Genomic DNA, 25,869 nt, shown 5'->3' on the forward strand with positions numbered 1-25,869 from the left:
AGGCACGTTTGGCATCAACCCAGCTGACCTGGAAGTTAGTGTGTGTCATGTGAAGTGTGTGTGTGTCCCATGGTGTTTTGCAGCTTTTGTAATTACAGGGTGGGAAGGCAGACGAGAGAGTGGTCATGCAATGGGATCGAACCATGCTATTATACTTCTGTTGCTTTAGCAGGTGTGTGTGTGTGTGTGAGAGAGAGAGAGAGAGAGAGAGAGAGAGAGAAAGAGAGAGAGAGAGACACAATAGGCCTGAGAGGCTGTATTCAGTGTGGATTAGGGGCAGAAGGCCAGTAACGTGTTTTATCTCAACCTGCTGCTGTCACACCTGCACACACAAACTACAGCGTCACATTCTTGTCTTTCTTCTGCACTATAATTTTCTGTTGCTCTCTTTATACATTCCACTTTCTTTCTTCTTTGGGATGAAAAAGCCCACCTTAATAATCTCAGTTTAAGTAAACACTTTTTTAAGCATGACAGTTAGTGGTTTCTGGTAAACCTTAATTTTAATGCAGTATTAAGGTTAGTATTACAACAGACACTTGCAGTACAAGATAATACACAGTGAAAAGGTTTTTCCAATCATGTACAATATCTTTCCAGACACCATGAAAAATGCTGTGTATATTTTAGAGCACTGGCCCTAATTCAGTTTCTAGCTCATTTAGAGTTTTGGAGCTTTCATGAATAACTTTGATATATACATTAAAATTCAAAAGCTTGGGGTCACCCAGACAATTTCTTCTTTTCCATGAAAACTCACACTTTTATTCATGTGCTAACATAATTGCACAAGGGTTTTCTAATCATCAGTGAGCCTTTAAACACCATTAGCTAACACAGTGCAGCATTAGAACACAGGAGTGATGGTTGCTGGAAATGTTCCTCTGTACTCCTATGGAGATATTCCATTAAAAATCAGCCGTTTACAGCTGCAATAGTCATTTACCACATTAACTATGTCTAGACTGTATGATTCATTTAATGTTAGCTTCAATGAAAAAAAGCTGCTTTTTCTTTCAAATATAAGGACATTTCTAAGTGATCCCAAACTTTTGAATGGTAGTGCATATCATTATCTAGCACAGTGTCTTTATGTTGTTTATTATATTTGTCATGTGTAATTTGGCTGCTTTAATAGTGTAATTTTCCTGTCTAATTGATAAAAATATTTCAATACTTTGATATACTTTCTACTATTTGTCTACAACAATCAACACATTTTTGCAGTCATTAATAGTGTGGAATCTTGTGGCCTAATAGACCATGATATAGAAACTCTACAAATAAGTAAACATAGTTGATATGTGTTTTATGCAAAGTTTAACATCGATGCAATAATGCACTTTGACATTTAGTCAAAGGGGTTATATGGAAGATCTTTGCCATTTAAAGAATCTGTAATAGAAATCTATGGGAGAATTCTGCCCTGCCCTCTTTTTAAAAAGCCCAACTTTATAACTGTAAGACATCTAATCAGTCTTTTTAGGCAGTTTTTAACCACTTTGACTGATGATTTTGCACATACAAAACTCTCTTCCTGTTCACTTAAACAGGAGCCAAGTCTTTTTAGCTTAGAAATAACTGCTTATGGAAGTAACCACGATGACTGCTTAGTGGTAAGACTTTGATTTTTTTTCATTTGATCAACCATAAAACACAAACCCTTATCTGTTTCCTGGTGTTTTCAAGAAACTGTGCCACAACATACACTGATAACACAGTGTCAAATGGAGCTTACACTAATGTAGAGTTTTCACGTCTCTTCTGCTTCAGTCTATCATATGTAACCATTTTATATAAGGCTTCTTTCATATTATTACTTATAATGGTTGAGTTTGAGCTTTTAAAGCTGTCAAAAGTGCATTTGTCTATCTTTTTATGTAATCTTTCCTGTCTTCTTTGCGCTTTATATTGTACTGACGATGTTTAAAAAGATGATTGCTTGTCAGTATTGTGCAATGCGACCAGACAGAACTTCAACTGTTGACAAGGTCTTGAATTACAGATAGCACAGACAAATATCAAAATATACGTCTGTCTTCCTTCATCCTCATGACCTCCTGTCTGTTTTAACTTTATTCTAACTATCAGATACGACAACATGACGTCTGAGCCAAAGTTGTGTTCAGCGGAGATATTATGTCTTTGTAGTTGGCTGTGAAGAGGCTGCCATGTACTTGTGTGTGTCTGTGTGTTCTCCAGTGTGCTGTGGAGGGGGGAGTATGAATCAGGAATGATTAATGTGATGTGCACTTGAGAGCCTTATTGTCCTGCAGCTATACTGACACCATTTTACTTAAGACCTCTTTTATGTGGAGTGTTTCATAATATTCTACTGACAAGATCATGGGTGAGGAGTGATGGTATTAGAGCACAGAAAGAAATGAAAGAAAGTTTAGTTCTGAAGAGCTGTTTATCAAGATACAACAGTTCTATATTCACAGTAAACTGCATCAACTAAACACGACGTGAAACGAACAAAAAAATAGATTAAGTCGTCTATAAATGTGATTTCCAGGCCCTTGAAGAAAGAGAAAGACGCAGAAAGAAAGAAAGATATACAGAAAGAGAAAGAAAGGAGGAGGAAGAAAGAAAGAGTGACTGACTGCTGACTCAGACACACACACACGTTTGTTGTGTGAATAACACACATGAACACACACACTTTTCCAGACAGTCACTCGAGCTCATCTTCATTCTAAAACACACACACACACACACACACACACACACACACACACACACACACACACACACACACACACACACACAGTGGTGTTTGTGTGATGGTTTGTAATCGACACATGCAACCTCCCAGACGCTCTGACAGCCATTGATGTTACATTCTTCGGGATAATAACATAATTACTGCGCTAAATCAGTTGGTGCCTCCAGCTTAGACACACACTCACACACACACACACACAGAGAGAGAGAGAGAGAGAGAGAGAGAGACGTGATGCCGAAAAACGCATACATTGAAATGTGACGGAGGCATGAAAAGAGCCATGTTTTGGGTTGTTTATTTGAATGTGTGTGTGTGTGTGTGTGTGTGTGTGTGTTGGCGTGCGTAGGAGAGACAGACTGCAACACAACTCACAAGGCTGAAAACACAGATAGCCATTGTGTTCACACACCTCGTGGGCACTGGTCTGTGTGTGTGTGTGTGTGTGTGTGTGTGTGTGTGTGTGTGTGTGTGTGTGTGTGTGTGTGTGTGTGTGTGTGTGTGTGTGTGTGTGTGTGTGTGTGTGTGTGTGTGTGTGAAGCAGTGGGTAGTTGTGCTGACTAGATGGTTGGCATCAGACTGAATGAGAGGCAGTTTGCCAACACATCCCTTTACATCTGCGTCACACACCGTCTGGCAGCACACACACACACACACACACACACACACACACTCCTCTCTCTCTCTCACACATACAGTGCAGGAAGCACTTACAATAGCTGAATCCTCGGCGGTGAATGTATCTCTGTGCGTTACGTCTTCGCTCAGCCCTGCTGTCGGGCTAAAATGGAAGAAATCTGATCAGACAGGCGAACCTGAACAAAAAAACTGTCCTCATAAATCACCGATATGCAAACACATAGCAATAAGTGACTGTATAAAGGCCACACACTCATTGACAAAGGTGCAGCTGGTTAATGCCACCGGGTAAGGTCCTCATCTGTGGCCTCAAACAGTAAAGTTCAAGTCAAAAGATTGAAATCACCTAAAGTTAAAGGGCTACTGTTGGGGGGGGGGGGGAGGGGGGGGTTGTATTTTTTGGCGATTTATTGGCAGAAATAAAGTCTAATATTCATAATGTGTTTTTTTTAGTTTGTAATCACTGAAAAATAGGAGCAGTTGTGTTTTCGTAAAATGAGCCCTTTATATCTACAGAAGCCTCTTCTGCTGAGTCACTTTTAATGGCCACAAAAGGTTTTTTACATGTTGGTTGCAAGCTGTAACATCACCCTACTCACCCTACTCACTGCACCGTAAAGCTGCAATGTTTTGCAATTTGCCCGTTGTGTTTGTCTCAAGGGGCAAACTGAGACATGTGATGAAGAAAACTGTCCGCAAAAATGTGATCGAAATGTTTGGAGCCGAATCACAGGACAGAGTTATGTAATACTTCACTGTATGTCACAACACTGCAGATGTGTGATGGATTACAGGAGAAAACATCGTAATATGTCACAGAAAAGGCTTCAGAAACCTCTGAGCGGTGACGAACACTTTATCCAAACACATCAGCCCAATATCTCACAGTTCAGTTGGGTGAAGATCTTGTGACTTAAAAACCATAAGATATAATTTATATCTATCATATACTATGTAACAATGTATTTTTGTCTCATTTGTTCAGGAATTTCTTTTAATACGTCATCTTTTTGTGCTGTTTGAAACAGCAGAAAACACTAGAGGGGGATGCAGCAATGTATGGCAGCAAAATGGACATTTACACAAATTTTAAGGAAATGACTGCTGTACAAAACCTTAGTGTGATTTCATAAAAATTTTAAAAAAATATATCAAAATATGGATTTAGTCAGAAGGAAATTTTTGCTTTTAAATCATGTAAATTGTAAATAATCCCCAGTGTGTGACTATCAAAACAATGCAAATGTGCAAAATAGTATATAGAGCTGGTGTTCTGTGAAAACAGGTTAAAAATATGTCAAAATATAGATTTAATCAGAAGAAACTTATGTTCATAGATCTCAAATATGTAAATATTCACCCGTTTGTGACTGTTAAAAGGAACCACATTCTCGAAACAAGCTTAAATACACAAATATGTGAATTATATATTGATAATGTATGAATCCTAAGTGGCATAAATTCACTTTATTTTGAAAATATTTTCAGGAGTGATAACTTCCACGCAAATTACATCCATTATAATATGAAAAACTGTTCCAAGTAATGTGTAACACTGTAAAATATATGAAAATATAGATGAATATGAAGGCTCAAAGTGTCTTCAAAGTTTGAATAAAGTCTTTTACTGTAATGTATGATGGAGCAGTTTGATCCAAGGACTGTTGTTTTTTCACTTCCCATTATTGTGCTTGTGCAGATGAATCAAAGTTTTTTGCTAATTGTGAAAAAACTGTGCAACTAATCGCCACCAAAAGTTATAGCACACCATTCCTGCACGATTTGATGATTCTTTTCTCAAAGCTGCAGGATGAGTTCACTTCAAAAAGATGCTGAATGTGACCTCATCGTCTTTGAAATCCATAGGTTCGCATGCATTTTACGTGTGATGATGCAGCATCAACACTCGTGGTTTTTAGAGCATTTAACAAGTGAAAACATGAATTTTGCATATGCCGTTTTTGTAAGGAAGCTTACCAGTGGCCCACAATGTTCTGGAAGATGTTAAATCTGCACGTGTAACCGAACTCTGCAAATGTTTAGCGAGTGGAATAAATACGGGAACACAAATCGGTACACAAATCCTCTGAAAGCGAGCCTGCTAAACTCGATATTTTTGAGCGATTCTGAGTTTCCACTGGATTTCACTGGCCTTGTTTTTCTTATTCAGCGTGTGAGAGCCCTCCCGTCTTCACATGTGTGTCTCAGTAAATGGATGTGGGGGTTGACATGGTTCTCTCTCAGAGGAAGTCTGTGGTTGGGCCGTTTCTACATATTTTCCCCTCACGAACAGACACACACTTGCACGAACAGACGCGCACACACACACACACACACACACACACACACACACTCATGAGTTTCCCCCCGTCAAGGCAAATGAAGCCTTCTTTTTAAAAGCGCCGTGCAGCCTCCACAGATGTGGAAGCCATTTTTCTTGCTCTCTTGCTTTCACACTCATACACAGACACGTAGAGAAAAACATTGACTGGAATAAACACAAAAACCCACAGTCTCTTGGGGTGCGGTCTCCCCTGCAACCCCGGTGCACTGTGGGTAGCTGTGGTAAAAGAAGTCCTGTGAGAGGCTGTCCAAAAATAGCCTGAGTAAAAATGCAGGAACGTGGAGCTCGGCCAGTGTCACAGAAAAATCCAGTCTTCTGCGAGGTTTTTGGGAGGGAGGACTGTTTGATTTCCTTAATTCATTCCTAAATACTTGTTTACTTTGATGAAAATACCACCAACAAATGTTCAAAAAAACACGTTCTGTTCACTGCCACTCGCTGTCTGTCTCCTGCTAATTGATATCAGTGTGGTGAGGAAGTACAAGTCAATGAAAGAAAGAAACATTTGCTGCATATTATGAAGTCTTTAACACATTTGGCTCTGAAAATTTTGTCAGAATGCTCCTGCAAATGCATTATTTAGTGAAGAGAGTGTGTGCACTGCCTGATTTGATAGTTTTGTTTGGTTTTTTTGTCTTTTTGCTTCTTTTTTCAGCAAATTCTACTAATTAATTGCAGCTTTTATATTGATGTGTTAGGATTGCTGCATTTTTCATATAATAGCAGCAAATTCAGGGCAAATGTATGTCCAATAAACAACCTACCTTTACCCCTAATTTGGTCTCCACCAGCTGCTGAGAAAAGCATCTGGCATTTAACTAAATGCTAGTCAACTGTCTGTCAACTTAATGTGCAATATGTCATTTTGCAGGTGCAATATGTCATATCATGCGTTGTATTCCTCAATAACTCAGTATCATTGCCAGAATTCTGCTTTACTTTTTATTGTATTTTGAGATTGCTGCTTATATTATTTACCGTAATGTATCATACTTAGATTTTATTGCTGTTCTATTAGACACTGCTTTCTCACGTCATTTGTTGTTTCTGATTCATATCTGGCATGCAGATTTACTTTCGTGATTTATAAAGTTTTACTAATTTGGTGCTCAACAGACGGTATGCAACTTGTGTTTTGAAGCATCTTAGCTAAAAACAGCTGCCCTGCACTGGTCAAAGCTGGTGCTATCCGAGTAGTGAAAGTGAATGAAAAAAAGCAATGCTAAGGGGTATAAATAAATGCTGAAATAGTGCACAGAGTTCAGGGGAACTCTGTGAGTTTTTCATTATGAGTCAATCACAAGTAGTCATGTTGACCAATATGAATGACAAACATTGAGTCTAGCAGCTTTAAAGCAACTTTTAATCTTTTAATTCACTTGAAATTATTATTCCACAACACTGCAAATAAGAGGTTAGCCCTCACTGATTTTTAAAAAATGTAATATAAACTAAATTCAATTCAAGTGAATAATTGAGCACCATTAAGCTTTGTTTTTAGTTTTGTATGCTGCAATTTACATGTTTAGACAGACAGCCATGTTGAGTAGAAAAGTGTTCGAAACCCAACCAACACCAAACAGGAAACGGACAATAACGAGATTATGAACAAAATTAAGTATTTTGCATCCAAAATGCTGGAGTTTTGAAGACCATATCAGAGCTGAACGGACTGTGAATATTGAACTTAAATTAGCCATGCCACTAATGGAACTCTACATTTTGTTCTGCATTACCGCTGAGCCATTTGGTGAAAATTGTGTTTTTTTTCCAACATGTATTGCAACTTCATTTGTGATTTTGTTTTTAAAGTCAAGCTTCACTTCAATTTTAACTCTGTAACAGATTTAAAGCTTGTTTTGGAGCATTATCACGTGAAAAACAGCCCCAATCTTGAATGTCGCACCAGGAAGACGGCATGGTTTTGTAAAATCATTAGCATGACAGTTGAAACCACTGAATTTTAAACCAGTAAAATGTTGTACAAAACGCTGTAGCTATTAAATAATCAGACTTGGCTTATGTTACTTAAACCACAACATGTATGTGGCAAAACTCTGTAGTATGTATGATCAATGGGCAGCATAAACTACCCCTGAAAGTTTCAGAGTGCATGAATTAATTAAAACTGAATTACAGCATCAGTCTCAGTATGTCGTCGCAGCCTTTGAGAGCTGCAAATTGTTTTGAATTCCAATTTAATTTTGAAATCGATGGATTGCCCTACCTTGCATTTACTAGATGTGTAAATAGACAACTGTTAGTATTATGTAAACAGTTTATTTCCATGTGCTCATATTAGCCAAAAGACAGTTTGACAATGGGTTTAACTAAACTATTTGAGTTGGTTTTTTTCTAGTCTTGCAAGATTTTCATCAAAAATCTACCATCTAACATTTCTTTTTACTCTCTCGTCTCTTACCAAAATATTGCTATTGCACATTTCAGATAAATCGTTGTGATTTGCAGCAGCTTGGATTTTCAGAACGGCTCTGTGGTCCTGCAAGATGTGCACATTCCCTCACCTCGTGGAAACACACACACATATATTTGGTGGTTTCTTTGCAGTCCTCCTGGCACTGAGCCATGTGTAATATAACCAGGAAACACAAAGCCGGACCCTCCCCTGTCTGACTGTCTGACGTTGCAGACTGGCTTTGCTCGGCTGCTCACTATACATGAAGAGAAAAGGGGTTAATGAAAGAAGAGGAAGGCTCTTCCAGTCCCGACATTATCACCGCTGCCCTTCTCCCTCATTCACAGGCAGACAAAACAGACACAATACAAGGTCAAACAACACAGACATGCTCAGACTTTCTTGTTATTATCAGGATTAACTGAAGACAAGTGAGACCTGAGGCGGCTCTGGCGTTTATTTTCAATGACTAAATAAGTAAAGGAAGGGCTGAGATAATTACCCCAGAACAAAAGACCACAAAGTCATATTTTGACTGCCAGTCTGTAAATAAAGCCATTGAACACGACACAGACCTTGGGCGATGGCTGTAAGATAATAAAACGCACACACAAAAATTACCCTTTTCTTTCAGACGTGATTTATTTTCGATCATTTGGGCTTTAATTAGATCAATAAATTTCCACTAAAGCTGGAGTAGCAGTAGACACACGCACACAAACCTGCATTATAAACTGACCTCAACCGATTGTGAACATGCATACATATGGAAATGCACGTCAGTGTGCGTCATTTACTGGTCCAGCACTCAATTGTACTGCAGAGGTTTTGACGTAGTTGGTGGTTTTTCTGTTCCACAGCAGTTAGAGCTGAGGATGGGGAGGAGGGTGCAGAGAGACGCCTCTATCTCCCAAACACAGAGCTTTTCATTATTCCGCAGAAACAGCTGATGGGTTCTGATTTAAGAATTATTATTTGCATTAATATCTCGGTCATATTAAGCTGATGCTGCCTACGGCTTAAATATAGTTGATGCACTTCATCTTTTTTCTTTGCCGAAGTCGTGAGCAGCAGAGAATGGATCCTTGTGTGTTTCTAAAAAGTATCAGACCAGTGCTTTTTATTGCTGTACTGGTTTTTAATGAGACTTGCTGCCATATTAGCTTAACATCTGAGATTTTCCGAAGAAGACTAATCGGTAACATGACCAAAAAACAACTAACTGAAGAGAACAAATGTTGCAAGACACATTTTAGGATGTGTTGCAGCACTGACAATAATATCACTGTGTTTGCAGGTCTATTTAAAGGCTCCTATGATCTTGAATGGCGTCTGTGTGATCTGGAGAGGCTGGATCGACCTACAGAGGCTGGACGGGATGGGATATCTGGAGTATGATGATGAGAGGGCACAGGTACCACACATCCTTTTGTTTTACAGCATGAAATATCAATTCTGCTTCTTTTATTGCCCTTATTCTTTTGTCGTAACCTTGGAGTTTCTTTATCTTTGTTTCTGTGTTTTTGTGCAGCACGAGGATGCTTTGGCTCAGGCGGCGTTCGAAGAGGCTCGACGCAGGACCAGAGACTTTGAGGACAGAGATCGATCACACAGAGAGGATCTAGAGGTGAGAGGACAGGGGCTGTTGTATTCTATAACACTGCTCAATTGATGTTGGTCCACCATCTCTATGAAGGTTGGACTGTTAAAGCTCACAAATCTGCTACATCACTAAACTTATTTTAATCTTGCAAAGCCAGTCCAAAGTCATTCTGGTGCCAGCACACTTTGAATTCTGCATGCAAAATGTGACTTAAAGGCCAACAATGTGACTCCCACCACAATAAAGGCCAGTTCCTGCTTTCCATATTCGCAAGTGTATGCATAATGCATATTTTGTGATCTGCCCACATCATTTGCAGACGTCCACGTGTATGACTACGTAATGCAAGCATGCTGACTGCTCAGGTGCAAGGGAAATGCAAATTGCACTCTAAACAAATGCTTATAATGATTTTCCATCATCTGCACCTTTGAGATTCATCAATAAAAGAGTTAGAATTGGAGTAATCGCTGTAGGATTTGGGAGATTCTTTGATTTGTAGCTTTTGACTTTCAATTAATGGTGCATGAATGCGGCAAGAAGTACTAAATTCTCCAGATATCCCGTGTTTTGTTTGCCCACGATGTTTGGCGCACCTCGAGAATAATCTGTCAGTGTAGCCAAATTTGTACCTAAATTCTGTAACCTGCAAAAAGCACAAAGTCACAGCCAGGAGTTCAGGCACATTCATGAGATTCCTGCATGTTTTTATGTTTTCAATATAAGGGGCAATGCAGGAATTTGCAGTAGACCAATATGCATCTTATACTCCGAATTGAACCACGCATCCGCTCTCGACTATCCGCTCTACCCTTTCAAAGACAGCATTGGTCTGCACCTAGACATGTGGAAACCTTGAATTGGCCTTTATTCTGTTCACTTCAAGTATGTTGCACCTCTGATTACAGCTCACTGATAAATGTCGTAAATTTCTACATGTAACTCCACCGAACAGTGAGGATTCAGTATTGTAACGAACACGTCATGAGTACCTCAACATTTCATTTATTTGACATTTATAGAAGCTCTAACCATGAAATTTCTGTTTGTAAATTGGGATCAAAGACCAAACAACGTTCAGTACATTTTCCCAGTCAAGTTGTAGTCAATTTTTACTCTATTTTGTTGTTAAATTTTCAACTTTGTGGACCGGCTTTGCAAGACTACATATAGCCAACAACATCACCAACACAACTCGCTTGTTGTACAGTTTGTTGCTTGCAGCTCATTTAGAAAATTGGCTCTTGAAAATGTGAAAATCAAAATTTAGCATATTCTTAGTTTTTAAGATCAACTGAAATGTGTTACAGATGCTTTGGGATTCAGGTAAATTACTGCTTTCTTAGCCAAAAAGTAGAAGTATTTGCCATAATCTCATAATGGCGATAGAATATATTGAATCAAAGGTACAGTTAGCAATTTCTATTATGTCTTTGTTTGCTTAGCGCTTGGGGTGGCTTAGGGTTGTGTGATGTGTGCTTGTGTGCTTTATTTATTTCTTTTTTTTTTTATTATTGTTTGAAAAATATATCTACAGTTTGAATCGTAGGTTTAGTGCATGATCAGTTTGACAATAAATCTAATCTGATAATTGATTTGATTTGATATTATTGAATGAATGATTGCCAGGTGTCCCAAAAGCCTCCGAAGGGAAAGTAGTTTACTCGCTTTGTGCGATACGTCGCTGAAAAATGACTGAAATCTAGCTGATGCAACCTTGTTATATCAGTGTTGAATATGAAAAAATAATCAGAACATACAATAATTCCTCAATTGGACTAAATAAAAGCTCTTGAATTGCGCACAGTCTAGAAAATTTGTGCTTTTTGCCATGTCTTTTATATCATTTTGAATTCATATGCTGTAAGTTTGACTTTTAAAAGCGTCCCAAATGCATTTTAATTACTTGAGACAAACTAACTTTCCCAGCAAGGCTTTGGGGAGATCAGTGGCATCCTTCCTAAGTTGACGCCCTCCGAATGAACCCCAAATTGTTTATTTTTTTAGGACCCTGTGGTTTCTAAAATCTGGGACTGATGACACACAGACAGACAGCCAGCAGAAAAGAACAGGGTCTGTGTCCTTCATTTCTCACCATCTATCACACTGTCATGCACTAAACCACCCTGTGTGTGTGCGTGCATGGGTGTGTGCGTCCACCTGTGTCATTTACGTGTGTGCATTCTCGTGTCTGTGTGCGTTTGTTCGTGTCTGCGTGTGTGTGCGTTCGTAAATGTGCATGCACTTCTAATGAATTTTATGACTGTAAAATATGCTTGTTTATTGCCCGTGTGGTGTGAGAGACGGAATGAGCTAAAGATGTTGCCATTTTATAACTCGTTGTGCATAGCGACACACACGGAGACGCACAAAAAACGAGATCAACCACAGCTTGGCAGCACATGGCCCTGCAAAAATAAGAGAGAAAAGAAACAGCAGTAACTTAGCATTTTATAAGAAAGAAAGAAAGAAAGAAAGAAAGTCATTCATCACCATCATCTGACTGATCTCATGTTTCTTCCCTGAGGCTCTAACAGAAAAAGAAAACCTTGTGTCTCCTGCTGAATCAATAGAAGTACCATCACTAATCTCCTAAAGCACAAGCTGTGTCTTAAAAAGCATTAGATTTGGTACAAAAAAATTCCCATTTCATGTCAAAGAAATTTAACTGTGTCCAACTTAAGATTTTGTTCTGGTGTCATATTGGAGCGAACACTCTTGAACTTCCATTTGTAGGTTATCAGTGCAGACGTATTATCAAATAAAAGTTCTCTCATAAAGTTTACACAAAAGGCAAGTCACCACAATAGTTCAAAATTATGATAAAGTCAATGTCTTGACAAGAGGTAGATGAGAAAGCAGTTTCCTTCCTCACGTCAGTGTGTGAAGCCTCCGTACTCGGCTAAAGTGAGCTTAGCTTAGCATAACTGGGGAAACGGCTAACCTGGATCTGTTTAAAGAAAATCTGGCACCCCTCTCTAGAGCTCAGTATTTAACATGGAATATCATGTCTCAGATGTTTTAATTATACACAAACAGCAATGTAAAACCAGCTAGTAGTAGTTTTAAACTTAACCTCATGGTAGCAAGACAAGACTGTTCAACACCGAACCCTGTATTTTATGAGTTTTATAGAAGTTTAAATCAGCAATAACGGATAGTTTCGGTCACTTGTTGGCAGAAGAAATAAGTTGTGACTCTTTTTGAGTTGTGTTTCTGACCACCAGGCTAATATTCTATTACTGTAAATTCAATACTGACTCTATTTTTGTTCTGTTTTTGGTCTCCACTAGCATCACCAGCAGCTTTTACTGCTAAATGTTGCATTATGTTAACAAGCTAGTTGTGTATCTTTTGTTTGGCAAAGAGTATCGTAGGTTTTAAAGAGTCAAATCTTCTGCCTGAAGAAACCAAAAGCTAAAACAGAGAAAAGAATGAACAAAGCAATGAAGTTAAAGTGCTGACAGGTAAATTATGCTAATGAAACTTGCTTTAAAGTTCTATAAATTTAGCAGGAGCTGCAGATTCAGGAGGTACAGTATCATTTCAAGTGACCCATTTCACATTTCAATTTGACACGTCATCATGAAACAAATTAATTTATGGTCACTTTAGCAAGTCAATATGAGAGTGTTTTCAGTCATCTCAGATAAATAGGACGAAGATGGATAAAAATATTGTTGTCATAAAGTTTGGAATGACATGTGAAAGCTTCCAGGCAACAAATAAGTAAAAAACAAGCAGAAAAAAAAATATGGTTTTGGTTCATGGAGAACTGTAGCACAACTCCTCGGTTTTTACTGAAATTTGCAGTATGTCCCTCAAAAGGTTACTTAAATTACTTTTTTCTACTGCTGTCTTTTTTACTTTGTGGTGAGTGCATGGAATAAGTGTTTTTTTCTGCAAAGTAAAAAAAGTAAGTAAACACAGTTTTATTGAAAAGTTTTTATCAGTCTGCTTGTTTTAGGATGCATAACTCGGCAGCTTGAATTAGATAGTATTTCCCAGGGTTCTAAGTTATTAGAAGGCCTACACTTGTCTGCTGTGCAGTAGCAAACATGGGTCATGTTGAGTTTTGGGTGACAAATTATAAAAATGACACCCTTCTTTGAAAAAGTCTGACAGAAGTGATTCCCCTTTTGGAAACACGATTAATGTAAAGCATTTTGTTTGGCTTTACAAAAGCCAGCGTTGCTTAAATATGTAATAAATATACCAAAACATCAGAATAAATTGCAACGATAAATTAATAAATGTACGACAAATTCATGTTTTTTAATATATATTTATAAACTGACATCTTGAAGTTGCTGTTTATACGTGAACACAGTATTTCCAACTTTCCCAAAGCTTTAAAGGCTCGAGTTTGTTTCAATACTTGTTCATTATGCTGTTATCTCTGTGCCCTGCAGTCGTGACGTCCGTAGAGTGTGGGTCTGCTGCAGAGGATTAGCAGACGGTAATGCTGGATGTGGGAGAATGGAGATGAAGTTTATTTATGAGTATAATTATTCACAAAAATACTCCCATTGTTTTGCAGATGATAAGACAAACTGCTTCAGTGCTTGTTTCATAACTCAGCCTTCATATGAGCTGAGTTTTACGGTTTGTAGAGTCGGTGGAAACAGCAGTGGGATCCTGCAGATCTGCTCTGAGCTCTTTTTTTTTTTCTTTGGGTGTGACTGACGAGCGTTGCTGAATTGCTGCACAGATTCAGCCTCTGCATTTCTGTGGTCAGAACTCCACCTCTCCATCTGTGTCTCCCTCGTCTGTGACTCTGAGTCTCGTTAGCTGGTGATCTAGTTATCTTACTGCATGAAATTCAAAGGCAAAGCTAAGTCTTTTTGATCAAATAGAAGGGAAAGACGGGAAGGGAAGCTGATTTGTGTTCTTTGTAGGTCTCTGTGTGAGGAAATGGATTGCACAGATACAGTGAAGGCAGCATTTCAGTATCGTTTACATATCAAATGGATATAAAAGGCTTTGGCTGACATATGATACATACAGAGCTGTCTGCAGGGTTAAGATTTTCAAGCCAAAAACACGACACCTGTGCAACAAAACTGAAGCGATAATGACAAATACTGTAAAGGTTGTATGTTATTAAATCATCCCATTTACATTTACTGCTGCGATGAGTGCTAAATGATCAGTAAAGATTACATTTGAAAATGCTGTTGGGGTTATTTTCCAATTTTTCAGCTCAGGTGCTCACTGAATATAAAGCCATTTCCCTCCTAATTCCTACAGCTTCATCATTTTGGCAGCTACAACATTTTTCATCCAAAAGCAGCGATATTCCAGTCATTCAAGGTCAGAAGGCACCTGTCCGAGTGATGGATGGTGAAGCAATAGATTGAGAAGAAATGTGCCTTTTAACTGCACACACATGCGCACACACTCCAAGTGCTCAGCAGAAAGATGTTTGGTGGTGAATGATGAGCTGGCACTGAAAGCATTAATATATCATTAGTATTGATCGCCATCAGACCCCCCGTTTTGACTCGTGCACACACACACAAATTCACAAACGGTGTACATTCACATATGTGCACAAACTCGCAGATACAGCAAATCTGCTCAGAGTTCGTCAAGAAACACACACACACACACACACACACACAGTTCACCAGTATTGAGTTGTGGTTAAGCAGCCTATAGTGGGCCAACAGGCTTCCATCTGTGTGCGGATCAATACAGAAAATCTCTCCGGCCCTCGTGATTAGCAAAGACCACTCCCTTCTAGAAAGACAAACACTGCACTCGAGCTCTCCGTGTAAGATTTAAATCTTGTTCGTGTGGCTTTCTGAGTTTACTGAAGCTGTGGCCTTGTGACCTTCCAGGTGTAATTAATCCAGCTCTGTCTGTCAAAAGTCACATCCCTGGATAGATAAACAATCTCAGTTTTTGTTTGGAAGGAAGATTCTCTTGGATTACTTTTTTTTTGTGTGCCAAAAATGTTTCTTATCAATGTATCTTTGCAATTAATTTAATTGCTTTACTGTCACGTCTTTTCAGGAGAACCAATCCTATATTAGGATGGAACTTTTAACCCTTTTTAACCTTTAACGGGGCTTATTTTCACCCAGTGTATACACTACCGTCCAAAAGTTGGGGTCATCCAGACAATTTCATGTTTTCCATGAAAACTCACATTTTTATTCACATGCTAACATAACTGCACAAGGGTTTTCTAATCATCAGTTAGCCTTTCAACATGATTAGCTAACAGTAATGTAGCATTAGCACACAGGAGTGACGGTTGCTGGAAATGTTCCTCTTTACCCCTATGTAGATATTCCATTGAAAATCAGATGTTTCCAGCTAGAATAGTCATTTATCACATTAATAATGTCTAGACTGTATTTCCGATTCATTTAATGTTATCTTCAATGAAAAAAACTGCTTCTCTTTCAAAAGTAGATATTTCTAAGTGACCCCAAACTTTTGAACGATAGTGTATTTTTCTAACTAAGCAGTTTTGTTGCTAAAACCAACCAACCAATGAGTAAAAACGAAACTAAGAATATAAATAAAAGTGCTTCTGTGTTACAGTCCTGTTGCAGACTCACACCTCCAGCCTCTTCATGCAGATTTTGTGGGGGTTTTTGATGTGTAGTATTCTAAATTTCATTGAGATAATAGGTTTCTTCTGCAGCTTAGCTGTATGGGAATGTTTTTTTTTTGTTTTTTTTGAGCGAGAGAGAGAGTGAGACAGGGTTAAATTAATCACATTGTTTACTGCTGCATATCACTGTAGTAATTGCTGGTGAGAACTGTTCATGTTTGTAGTTTCTTGTGGTCTTTTACGTTAGAATAGAAGCTGTATTGTCACTGCAAAGCAAAATACAATGAAACTTTGGTTGCAATCTCCTACAGCAGCTACATATCAAATATGTAATGCGCAAAAAAAAAAAATATTAAAACAGTGTGTATAAATAAATGTATATAAAAATCTAAGGTGCAAATGTGTCTGCAAATTGTACAGAGTTCATGAAAAGTGCAAAAGAGCAGTTGTACTTTCATGCGCTGACAAGTAAAGATGTTTAAAGTCTTTGAATGCTAAAGAAAGGACAGCAGAGGGAAAATGGAGATGCTTATGGAGCAATCTTGTCAATAAAAATCCCATACTGTAAAGTATGAACTATATTTAAAGTTTCTTTCAACTTTCAAAACATGGCATGGCAGGAAAAAAGTTACATCAGTTTGTTGTTTAGTGGTTTTATATTTATGCAAAATCCTCTATTACATTTAAATGTTAGATTACATCCAGTAGTAGCATTCTCAAACATCCACTGAGAAGTTTTTAAAATGCGCTTTCTAGAAATAATTACTCGTGTTTACTGCAGCGTGGTGTGAACGTGTGCAAACCTGCAGTGACAGACTGTTTTGGCTACTTGCACCATTGCATTTAGAAAACAGTTGTGCATTTGCATATTCAGCAGTTGTGGAGAAGTTTAAGCATTTTCTTTTTTTTCCCAGATGTTTTTTTCTGTCAGCCTGATGAATGTAAGCCTGATATTAGCTGCTGAATTCTGCACTCATTTCACCAGCTGGTCTCAAACATATTCTGTGTGCCATTCGTTCTTGGATAAGTAACATAAAAGAAGGTTTGTTCAGCCTTTCTCACTAAAAACAGCAACATGCAGTTTAGCAGTGAAAGCTGAAATAGTAAAATAAAGTAGCAGAGGAAGGAAAACAGGCTATAAAGCTGAGTTTTTGCAGATTTTAGGGAGAATTCTCTTCTGAAGTGTAGAACAAGTAGTTATCATTCGTTAAACAGCCCATATTAAGTGTTGGGGTTTTTTTTAATTTGTTTTACCATGCTATATAGCTTTTTCATTATATTGTAGATCTACAAACTTAAAAAGTCAAACATATAGGCATGTAAACCTATTCTGGTATACCCAAAATATAAAGTTATGAGCTTAGAAATATGCAAAAATATGGATCTTTTAATCTGAAATGTTGATTATTTTAGTGTGGCTTTTTGCTTTGGTGTCTAAATCACTTAGTTAATGCTTAAGAAAGATGATCATAACAGTCTTTTTATTATGCTTTTTTAGTTTGTTATATGTTGTATAACTTTTTGTGTCTGTTAACTTAAAATCCCAAACATAAAAGCATGTAAATTTATTCTGGTAGACCCAAAATCTAAAATTAGGAGCTAAGAAATGTGCAAAAATATTGGCCCTTTAATACAAAATACTGATTATTGTTGTGCACTTTTATGCTTTGGCATCAAAATCACTGAGTAAATACTTCAGAAAGATTGTCACAATGGTTCGAAAAAGTCATTTTTCTGTCACTCTGAGTCTTTGTCCCATATGATGCTTTTGGGTTTTTCAATTTGTTTTAAGATGTTCCAGCTTTTTTGGCATTTTTTTCCTTTTTTTTTTCCTTGAGCAGGATATGTGGCTTTTTTGTGCATATTATATGTCCTCAAACGTGTAAACCCAAACATAAAAGCATGTAAACCTCATCTCGCAGCCCAAAAAATCCAATTATGAACATAGAAATGTGAAAAAGATGGGCCTTTTAATATAAAATACTGATTATTTTATTGTCGTTTTATGCTTTGGCATCTAAATCACTTAGTTAATGCTTAAGAAAGATTGTCATTAATATTATTTGGCACATATTGTGCTTTTTTTGTGTTTGTTTTTGCCTTTCTTTTAGCATGTTTTATGGCTTTTTGTGCATATTATAGGTCATTAAACTTATAAACCCAAACATAAAAGCATGTAAATCTCATCTAGTAGCCCAAAAAATCCAGTAATGAACGTAGAAATGTGCAAAATGTCGGCCTTTTAGTTTAAAATAATGATTATTTTTAGTGTGGCTGTGTGCTTTGGCATCTAAATCAATTAGTTAATGCTTGAGAAACATTGTCATAATAATCTCTGGCCAATATTATGCTATTTTTTGTTTTGTTTTTGCCTTTCTTTTAACATGTTCTATAGCTTTTTGTGCATATTACAGGTCAAACAAACATAACCTTCATCTACTAACCCCAAAAATACAATTTTGAAAGTAGGAATGTGCAAAATCTGGATGTTTTAATTCAAAATTCTGATTATTTTTGTGTAGCTTTCAGGTTTGGTATGTAAATTACCAAATTAATTCAGAAAACTAATTATTCTTTGTTGCAATAGATTTTGGCCTTAAAGTAGAACACATTACATACACACCCACCACCTCCATGCTCTTATATTTGGCCTCACTGCGTTAGAATCAGACCGTTCCTTGGATGGACGCTGAACGCTGGCTGCAAACACGCTGCAGAATCCAGGTCCAGTATGAACATTTCTGGGCAGACTGTGATGACGCACAAATGGGCACAGATGGCACCGTGTTGAACAATTAAGAGCCGAGCTCACTGCGACTCCACCAAAACCGTCTAATCGGGCCACACATGAATATTTGATGGCAGCAGTTCCGATTAAACAACAGAAAAGCTCTGCAGAGGACGACTGGCAGAAAGTGGAGTCAGTCTGGCTGTGAGGAGTCAAAATGGTAGTATGACATACTGTATGTGCGTGTGCATGTGACTGCGTGTATGTTGCTATTATGGTGAGTCACTGAGATGACACAAACTGCATTCCACTTGTGCTAAGCAACCCCTTTACTATCTCTGTCTGCATTTCTGTCTGCTCTGCTCTCTGCTTCACCTCTCCTCGCACTTTCTCACCTCTCCCTCACCCGAGCCCGTCCAAATTCCCTCGGCTATCGCTTAAGTGTAAACATGTAACCACAGGTATGTTTTTTTACAGCAGGAGAAGGTCACGCCACTGCATCGCAAACGCACTACAGCCGGTCATGGAATATTTTTAAAAGTCTTGTCATGCTGAGGGCTTCTGTCGGTGACCTAATGATCAACTTTGTTTGCGTGTTTATCTGTGTCAGAGAGCCCTGCATGTCAGCCAGTCTGTCCGTCCGTCTGTTTGCGTCTCTGCCCGTCTGTCTGTCTGTCTGCCGGCCACCTTGACTAAAGTGTATTAACAGCAGCACAGATCTGGGTTGTTATGAAGCTCTCTGGCGACCTCTAGTGACAGTTTGAGGGGCTTCAGTTAGTCAAAATCAAGTGTCTGCAGCTGTAAACGTGTAATAAATGGTTTCTAACACACTCTGATTCATGAAAAGCACATTGCAGTGGCATGCTGAAAGGATTTGTCATCAGTTTTAACTGAGATGAAGCATTTGTAGCTTAGATGCTAAAACTAAATATGATCCCAACAATAATTTGTCCTCTTTAGTTTTAACACACCTATAAACAGTGCTTTACCTGCTCACCGTGTCTCAGCTGTTATGGATACATTTATTTCACAAAACTGAATTTAATTTGGTTGGCTCCAATAGATTTTAAAAAAACTAATAGGCTGGGATTTAAGTTCTTATTATTGGACATTCCCTTTAATTAATCCTTCCCTGTGTCCTAAAATCTGCATCTCCAGGCTTCTAAGTCCTACCACAACATAATTGGAGTGAATGCTTCATTTATTAAATGGCTCCTGTTGAGTTACAGAAGATATTATGCATCTGTCTTTACAGACAAATTCCATGCAACAACTAAACTTCATGTGAAAAATCAGTGGAGAGCCTTTTATACCCAAATCAGTGAATAAATGTGTATTTTAATTCTTTTAATTCTTTATATATTTATAAATCCTTGATAAACCCAAATCAAACCTGCATGTCCTTCACATCTGATAGGGGTTTGTGTTTTGTACAAAGAAAGACTGTTTATACTGTACATGCACAAATAATACAACAATAAATGGCAGACTGAAAAGAGTTCCTAAATTATATATTAATGCACATAATGGACAATTCACAGAGGGAGTGATTGTTGGGAACAAATACTAAATACTTCTAATGCTAATAATTTTTTTTTTTTTAAAGAACACGTCAACCCTTTGATTACAGCGCATTTTACACTGATGGTAGTAATAATAATAATAAATTAATTTATGTAGAGTGTTTAGACTGCATAGAAAGCATTTTACATAAAACAATATATAAAATTGCATGAATAAAATAAGAAGCCAGTAAAAAAGCATCTCAAGCATTGTATGATGTCAAGCACAAAGTCATTATTATGTGCAAACTGTGAATTTTGAGAAGTGATTTTTGAGATTATAATGATTTACTTCACTGAACACCAACATCTGCACTGCCTGTAAACACCACGGTCCTATTTTCACACTTGAATTTGTTTTATGGCTCTTCTCCAGGTTGTTTTCTCCTGACTAGATCCTTGCTTGTGTTGTATCTACTTTGACTGTATGCCGCTTTGGATAAAAGCTAATTGAAATTATAGAATTGTAGAATTTAGTTCATCTCAGATCACTTATTCCAAACCTTAGGTGCCTGAACAGACAAAATCCACACTAGCTGTAAGTTTAGATACAGGACCAGCCAACAGGGTCTAATGTCAGGACCTCAGTCTGTCGATGCGATTTCAAATTTATAGAATAAATTTAGATATGAGGGTGAAGAACTTCAATAATATGTAATAACTTCAACAATGTTTCTTATATAGTGTCAGAATATTGAGAGGTGTTTTAAATATATCTTCACACGTGTTCATATGTGAACAACTGTACTTAATTTATTGTCTTTTCTCTCGCTTTCTTCCTGCTTCCACCTCTCTCTCCGTCCCTCCGTCGTCCTCTTTCATCCTTCCATCCCTCTCTCTCCCCAGTCCAGACGACAGCAGGACCCCAGCCCTGGCTCAAACATGGCCAACGCTGACGTGGAACACAAGATGCGCTGAGGAGGACGAGCACGAGGAAGAAGGAAGAGTAGAAAAAAAAAAAAAAACAGAGCCGGCAGGTCATTCACTTTCAACTCAATCAACAGAAAAAGCAAAGTGAAACCGCAATTGTAGAGCAATTGTTTCCCATTATTTCCCAACAGGTTTGATATGATCATTTCCACATGCCAAACGTCTTTTTTTTTTTTTTCAATATTTGAATGTAGAAATAAACAAACTTCCTCAATTGATTGAGTTGAAAGTGAATAGAAGCCATAGAAAAAGAAGGACAAAAAAGACCTGGACAAAAAGTAGACAGATATATGTAAAGCAGCATGAGCAGCATGGTATTTTAAAATGTGTAGAGTTGGAGTTTTTTTGAGTCAAATGCCAGTTTTCATATATATATATATATATATATATATATATATATATATATATATATAAAGGAAAGATGGAGTCATTAATATTCAAAAGCGTTGATATTTTTTGTCTAGGTCTAAAAGGATTTGATGGATAGGGGGTAGTTTCAAGTACCAAAATATATTTTCTATTAATACAAGATGTTGAAAATAGAGGGAGAGGGGCTGTAAAGGGGGTGTAGATGTCACTTATGGGGTGAGGAGGAGAGGCAGAAGGAGCAGAGAAAAGAGAGAGATCGCTGTGGCTCAGGGTCACGGTCAGGGCTTACCAGCAGAGCATGCATCAAAAGTGAAGTGTTGACAGTTTGTAGGGGGGGGGAGAAAAGAAGAATTGTGCATTGTTCAGTGTTGTGCAACGCTTCACATTTGCTAACGTGCTCTTTGCTAACCCCTGCTACACCTAGCTCACTTCCTAAAGCCTGCTGTTTTCTGAGACCAAAGTTCACTTTGCTGGAGAGGGGAGGGAGGGGGGGAAAAAAAAGAAGAGGGAGAAACTTTAGTTGCATTTAGAAGACGGACGCAACCAGAGAGGATATTTCATCAGGTTATAGGGTTGAGAGGTGTTTTTGCTGTACTTCGAATTTTAGTTCACGGTGAGACACCCGCTACAGTAGAATCACCGGTTATGTAGCAACAAAGACGGGACATTACACAAAGAGAAAAGCGCTACAAGATCTTTGGCTCTGGAAGGGGGAATGATGTGGTGTCTTTGTCGGGGGTGGGGGGGGTTTATTCAAATGTCCATTGTCTTCCGAGGGGTTTTGCACTATGTGAAACAATCAGTCTTGGATTTTTCTTCATATGCATGAAACCAAACGCAGGCCTACCTATGTACTTTGTTGCTCCCTATGCAGCCTGTTTATCACCAGATCACTCTTTACAGCACTTTGATGGGGAATAACTGGGTTTGATCGAAGCTATGGGTTCCCAAACAGCAGCCAGCTTGCAAACGTGATGCTTTTTATGTCCAAACAGGACATTTCCATCTTTTAATTTATTCCGAAAGTCAATTTGAGGATGCATTTGAGGACACAAAATGCCAGTAAAGTTGGCTTTGGTGTCTGTGCAAACATCTGAACAAAAAAACCAAGTGTTCTTTAACTTTAAAGAGGTAATCGAAACAGAAAAGTCATGTCTCCGCATCTTCCTTAGTAGGAAAATATAAAATAAGATAACACAAGTGGGGGGGATTTGCAGTGTTACAGCAGCAAAGATGGTGCAAACATTGAAGGAATGTAAGCACAAAAATAAAAAAAAATAAAAAAATACACCAAAACATACATAATGTATAATGTCCTACTTCATATGCCAAGTAACACATTTAAAAACCATTAAATGTTCTGATAAATGCAGCATTGCAAAGCTGAAAACAAGAACTTTGGTTTCTTAGCTTGTAGAAAGCGAATATTTTGGAGATCCATAGACAGTGAATGCATCTTCCAAATTGTTCAAATGGAAATCAGCCAGTGTACAAGTGCACAAACTAAAAAGAATTGTTTATATATCGCTATGCATTAATAATTGATCATCTTATCTCACCTCTATGGCACAGATCCAGTTTAGTTCTAGAATCCATCCATCGGTGACCCCGCTGTTCCTCATCTTAAAGGGCTGTAAACGTCGACTATTCCCTGTCCTGTTACAGCACTAGTGTAATGAAATGGTATGTTTTGTTTGTTTTGTTGCCTTTTCATTTTGTTTGTCTGAAAGTCATGATGTTTACTTTTTATATTACTTCTTCACTCCTGTACATGTATTCGTTTCGTTCATCTTTCGGCTTCCTTACGAACCAGTAGCAGCAGCAGCAGCAACGGTTAGGCTTTATTTTATGAGAAATGCAAAAAAATGTCTCCAGAAATTTGGGAGGTTTTCGGACTTTTGATGCTTTTATTTTTCATGTGTTCTTTTATTAATGTTATTTCTCAGTTTTTGTTGTTGTTGTTGTTGTTTTTAAGGAAATCCACTTCCTGGGTTATTATTATTATAAAACATTGAATGTGGATTGACTCCGGCCCTGTTATCATAATTATTTTTATATTTTGCAACTAGAAGCTTATTTCATTTTTCCGGTGTGTTTTTCCATTTAGTGCACTCAACGGTTTTATTCTAATTATTATAACCAAGAAAAACTCTTTTTGTTCATGCCTTTCTTTCCTCTCAGTCTGACTTAAGAACTGTATGAAGCTAAAATACAAAAACTGATGATTTTTTTTTACATTGATAGCCATGTGTTTTTAATATTTCACAAGAAATTTTGCAGTAAATAAATGTTGATAGTTTAAATTAAAATAAAAAAATGAAAAAATGAATGAAAACTCGGACCTTAGGATGCAAACAATCTAAAAGGCTCTTCATCAGAATTTTATCAAGGTTTCTTCGAGTTTTCCTGGCAAACTGGAGGCAAAGCATCAAGCTCAGGGTACAATAACAACAACAAAAAAATCATCCTGACATTCGGATACAACAAGTGAGGGATTAATTGGGCTAATGTAAGGTCTAACTGGCAACCTCAATGTGTTTTTTTTTTTTTTTTTTTTCCCCCACAGAAATTTAGGAGAACTTTGGAGAAAAGCTTGTCAGATCATGCAGAGTCAGCTCGCCTTGTGACTTGGTGTTTAATTAGTGCAAGAATGTGGAGAGCGTGCTTTAATTTGAGGGACACTTGAACTGTAAAATTAGGTGGATTTATGTCGTGCGGGCTCAGTTTGATGTTGTAATGTTGAAAAGTTCTGCAGATGAGCCGTGAAATGGTATTTAATACTTACAAAGAGGTGAATAGGTAGAAGGACGGAGGGAGTGTGGAAGTGGTTGTGGCACAAAATCCATGTAACATGGATTAAAGCTGTTATACATGCGATGATGTTGCAGTGAGGCTGGATGCAGTGTAAAGGAAGCATGAAGTGAAGATGGTGCTACAATGTACATCTTTATTGCTGGTTTTAGTGGAAATGAATCAGTGCAGTAAAATGGCAGGCAAGAAAGTAAACTGGTTAAAGCATTACCACAGCCGGACAATGTGCAAAGCTTTTAAGCCTTAAAATAACTGTAGTTTATATGTTAACTGTTGGAAATCTGCTGCAACTCTTGGTCAAAGCTGGAAATATGTCTTCAAAAGAATGCTCAAGTTAAGTAACAGTATCATAGGTGTGATTGTAAATGACAAACTAAGCCAGATTTTGAAGCTGTAATTAGAAAGTGACCACAGTGTCCCCACTACACTCACCCACTGTAAAATTACAGCCATTTAAACACCTTAGATGAAGTCCATCCCTCATTTTTCTTAATGCAGGCATTAAGGCAAACCATAAACCACGAACATTTTCTTCTTCTTCTTCTTTTGTTTTAAACCGAAGCTGTTTATCTTCTTATTTGTTTAAGTTATTTATACTTTAGAACAACTCTGTGATATTTAGTGGCCTGTGCACACTCTAAGTTTCTTCCTCCCTGTGCGTGTGGTCTGTGTTCCCCTCTGTTTTCAGTTTGTCCTCTCGGAGGAAATCTGAAATCTGAGATATTCGATTCGAAATGTTGGATGTTTTTTCATAATAAACATGTATTAATTCTTGTATTTATTGCTGTTTTTTGTTCTTGAGATGGATTTCCATTAGGCCTTTTGGACTCGACGCAGAACAATAGGCAAAAGTATGACTCACAGCGTGAACAAAGGATTCCAATAAGCCATGACAGCACAACAGCTTACACAATCCCCAGACGCTGAAACTGATGCGTCAAAATGGAATTTGCCCACCATTTATTTTATAAATTTTTGATGATTTTTATTGCTCATGTTGAAAAATTCAAAGCTAATTTGGATTACTGCTGTCGCCAACTGTACACGGCAATAAAAGTTAAATTTACATATCAAATAACACTTTACAGACCAAACAAAGACTCATTTTTGTTGAGATATTAATAACAAATGGATTTAAATGTGCATTGAAGGAATAATCCCTTCTAAACCCATT

General features: G+C 37.7%; 1 protein-coding gene across 4 annotated transcripts in view; it reads left to right on the forward strand.

Moving 5' to 3' along the window:
- cbfb (core-binding factor subunit beta) overlaps positions 1-25,472 on the forward strand; it is a 45,109-nt gene extending 19,637 nt beyond the window's left edge. The window contains exons 4-7 of one of the 4 annotated variants that reach the window (XM_051951711.1): positions 9,422-9,538; positions 9,656-9,751; positions 11,735-11,800; positions 21,437-25,472. In XM_051951711.1, the coding sequence (XP_051807671.1) occupies positions 9,422-9,538; positions 9,656-9,751; positions 11,735-11,764 (243 nt within the window). In that variant the 3' untranslated portion in view covers positions 11,765-11,800; positions 21,437-25,472. Of the gene's footprint in view, positions 1-9,421; positions 9,539-9,655; positions 9,752-11,734; positions 11,801-21,431 lie in introns of all 4 variants that reach the window. The other 3 variants (XM_022204699.2, XM_022204698.2, XM_051951709.1) reach the window with 3 other exon arrangements.
- The last annotated feature ends 397 nt before the right edge of the window (positions 25,473-25,869 follow it).

This window comes from Acanthochromis polyacanthus, chromosome 8, assembly GCF_021347895.1.
Source record: "Acanthochromis polyacanthus isolate Apoly-LR-REF ecotype Palm Island chromosome 8, KAUST_Apoly_ChrSc, whole genome shotgun sequence".
Lineage (NCBI taxonomy): Eukaryota > Metazoa > Chordata > Actinopteri > Pomacentridae > Acanthochromis > Acanthochromis polyacanthus.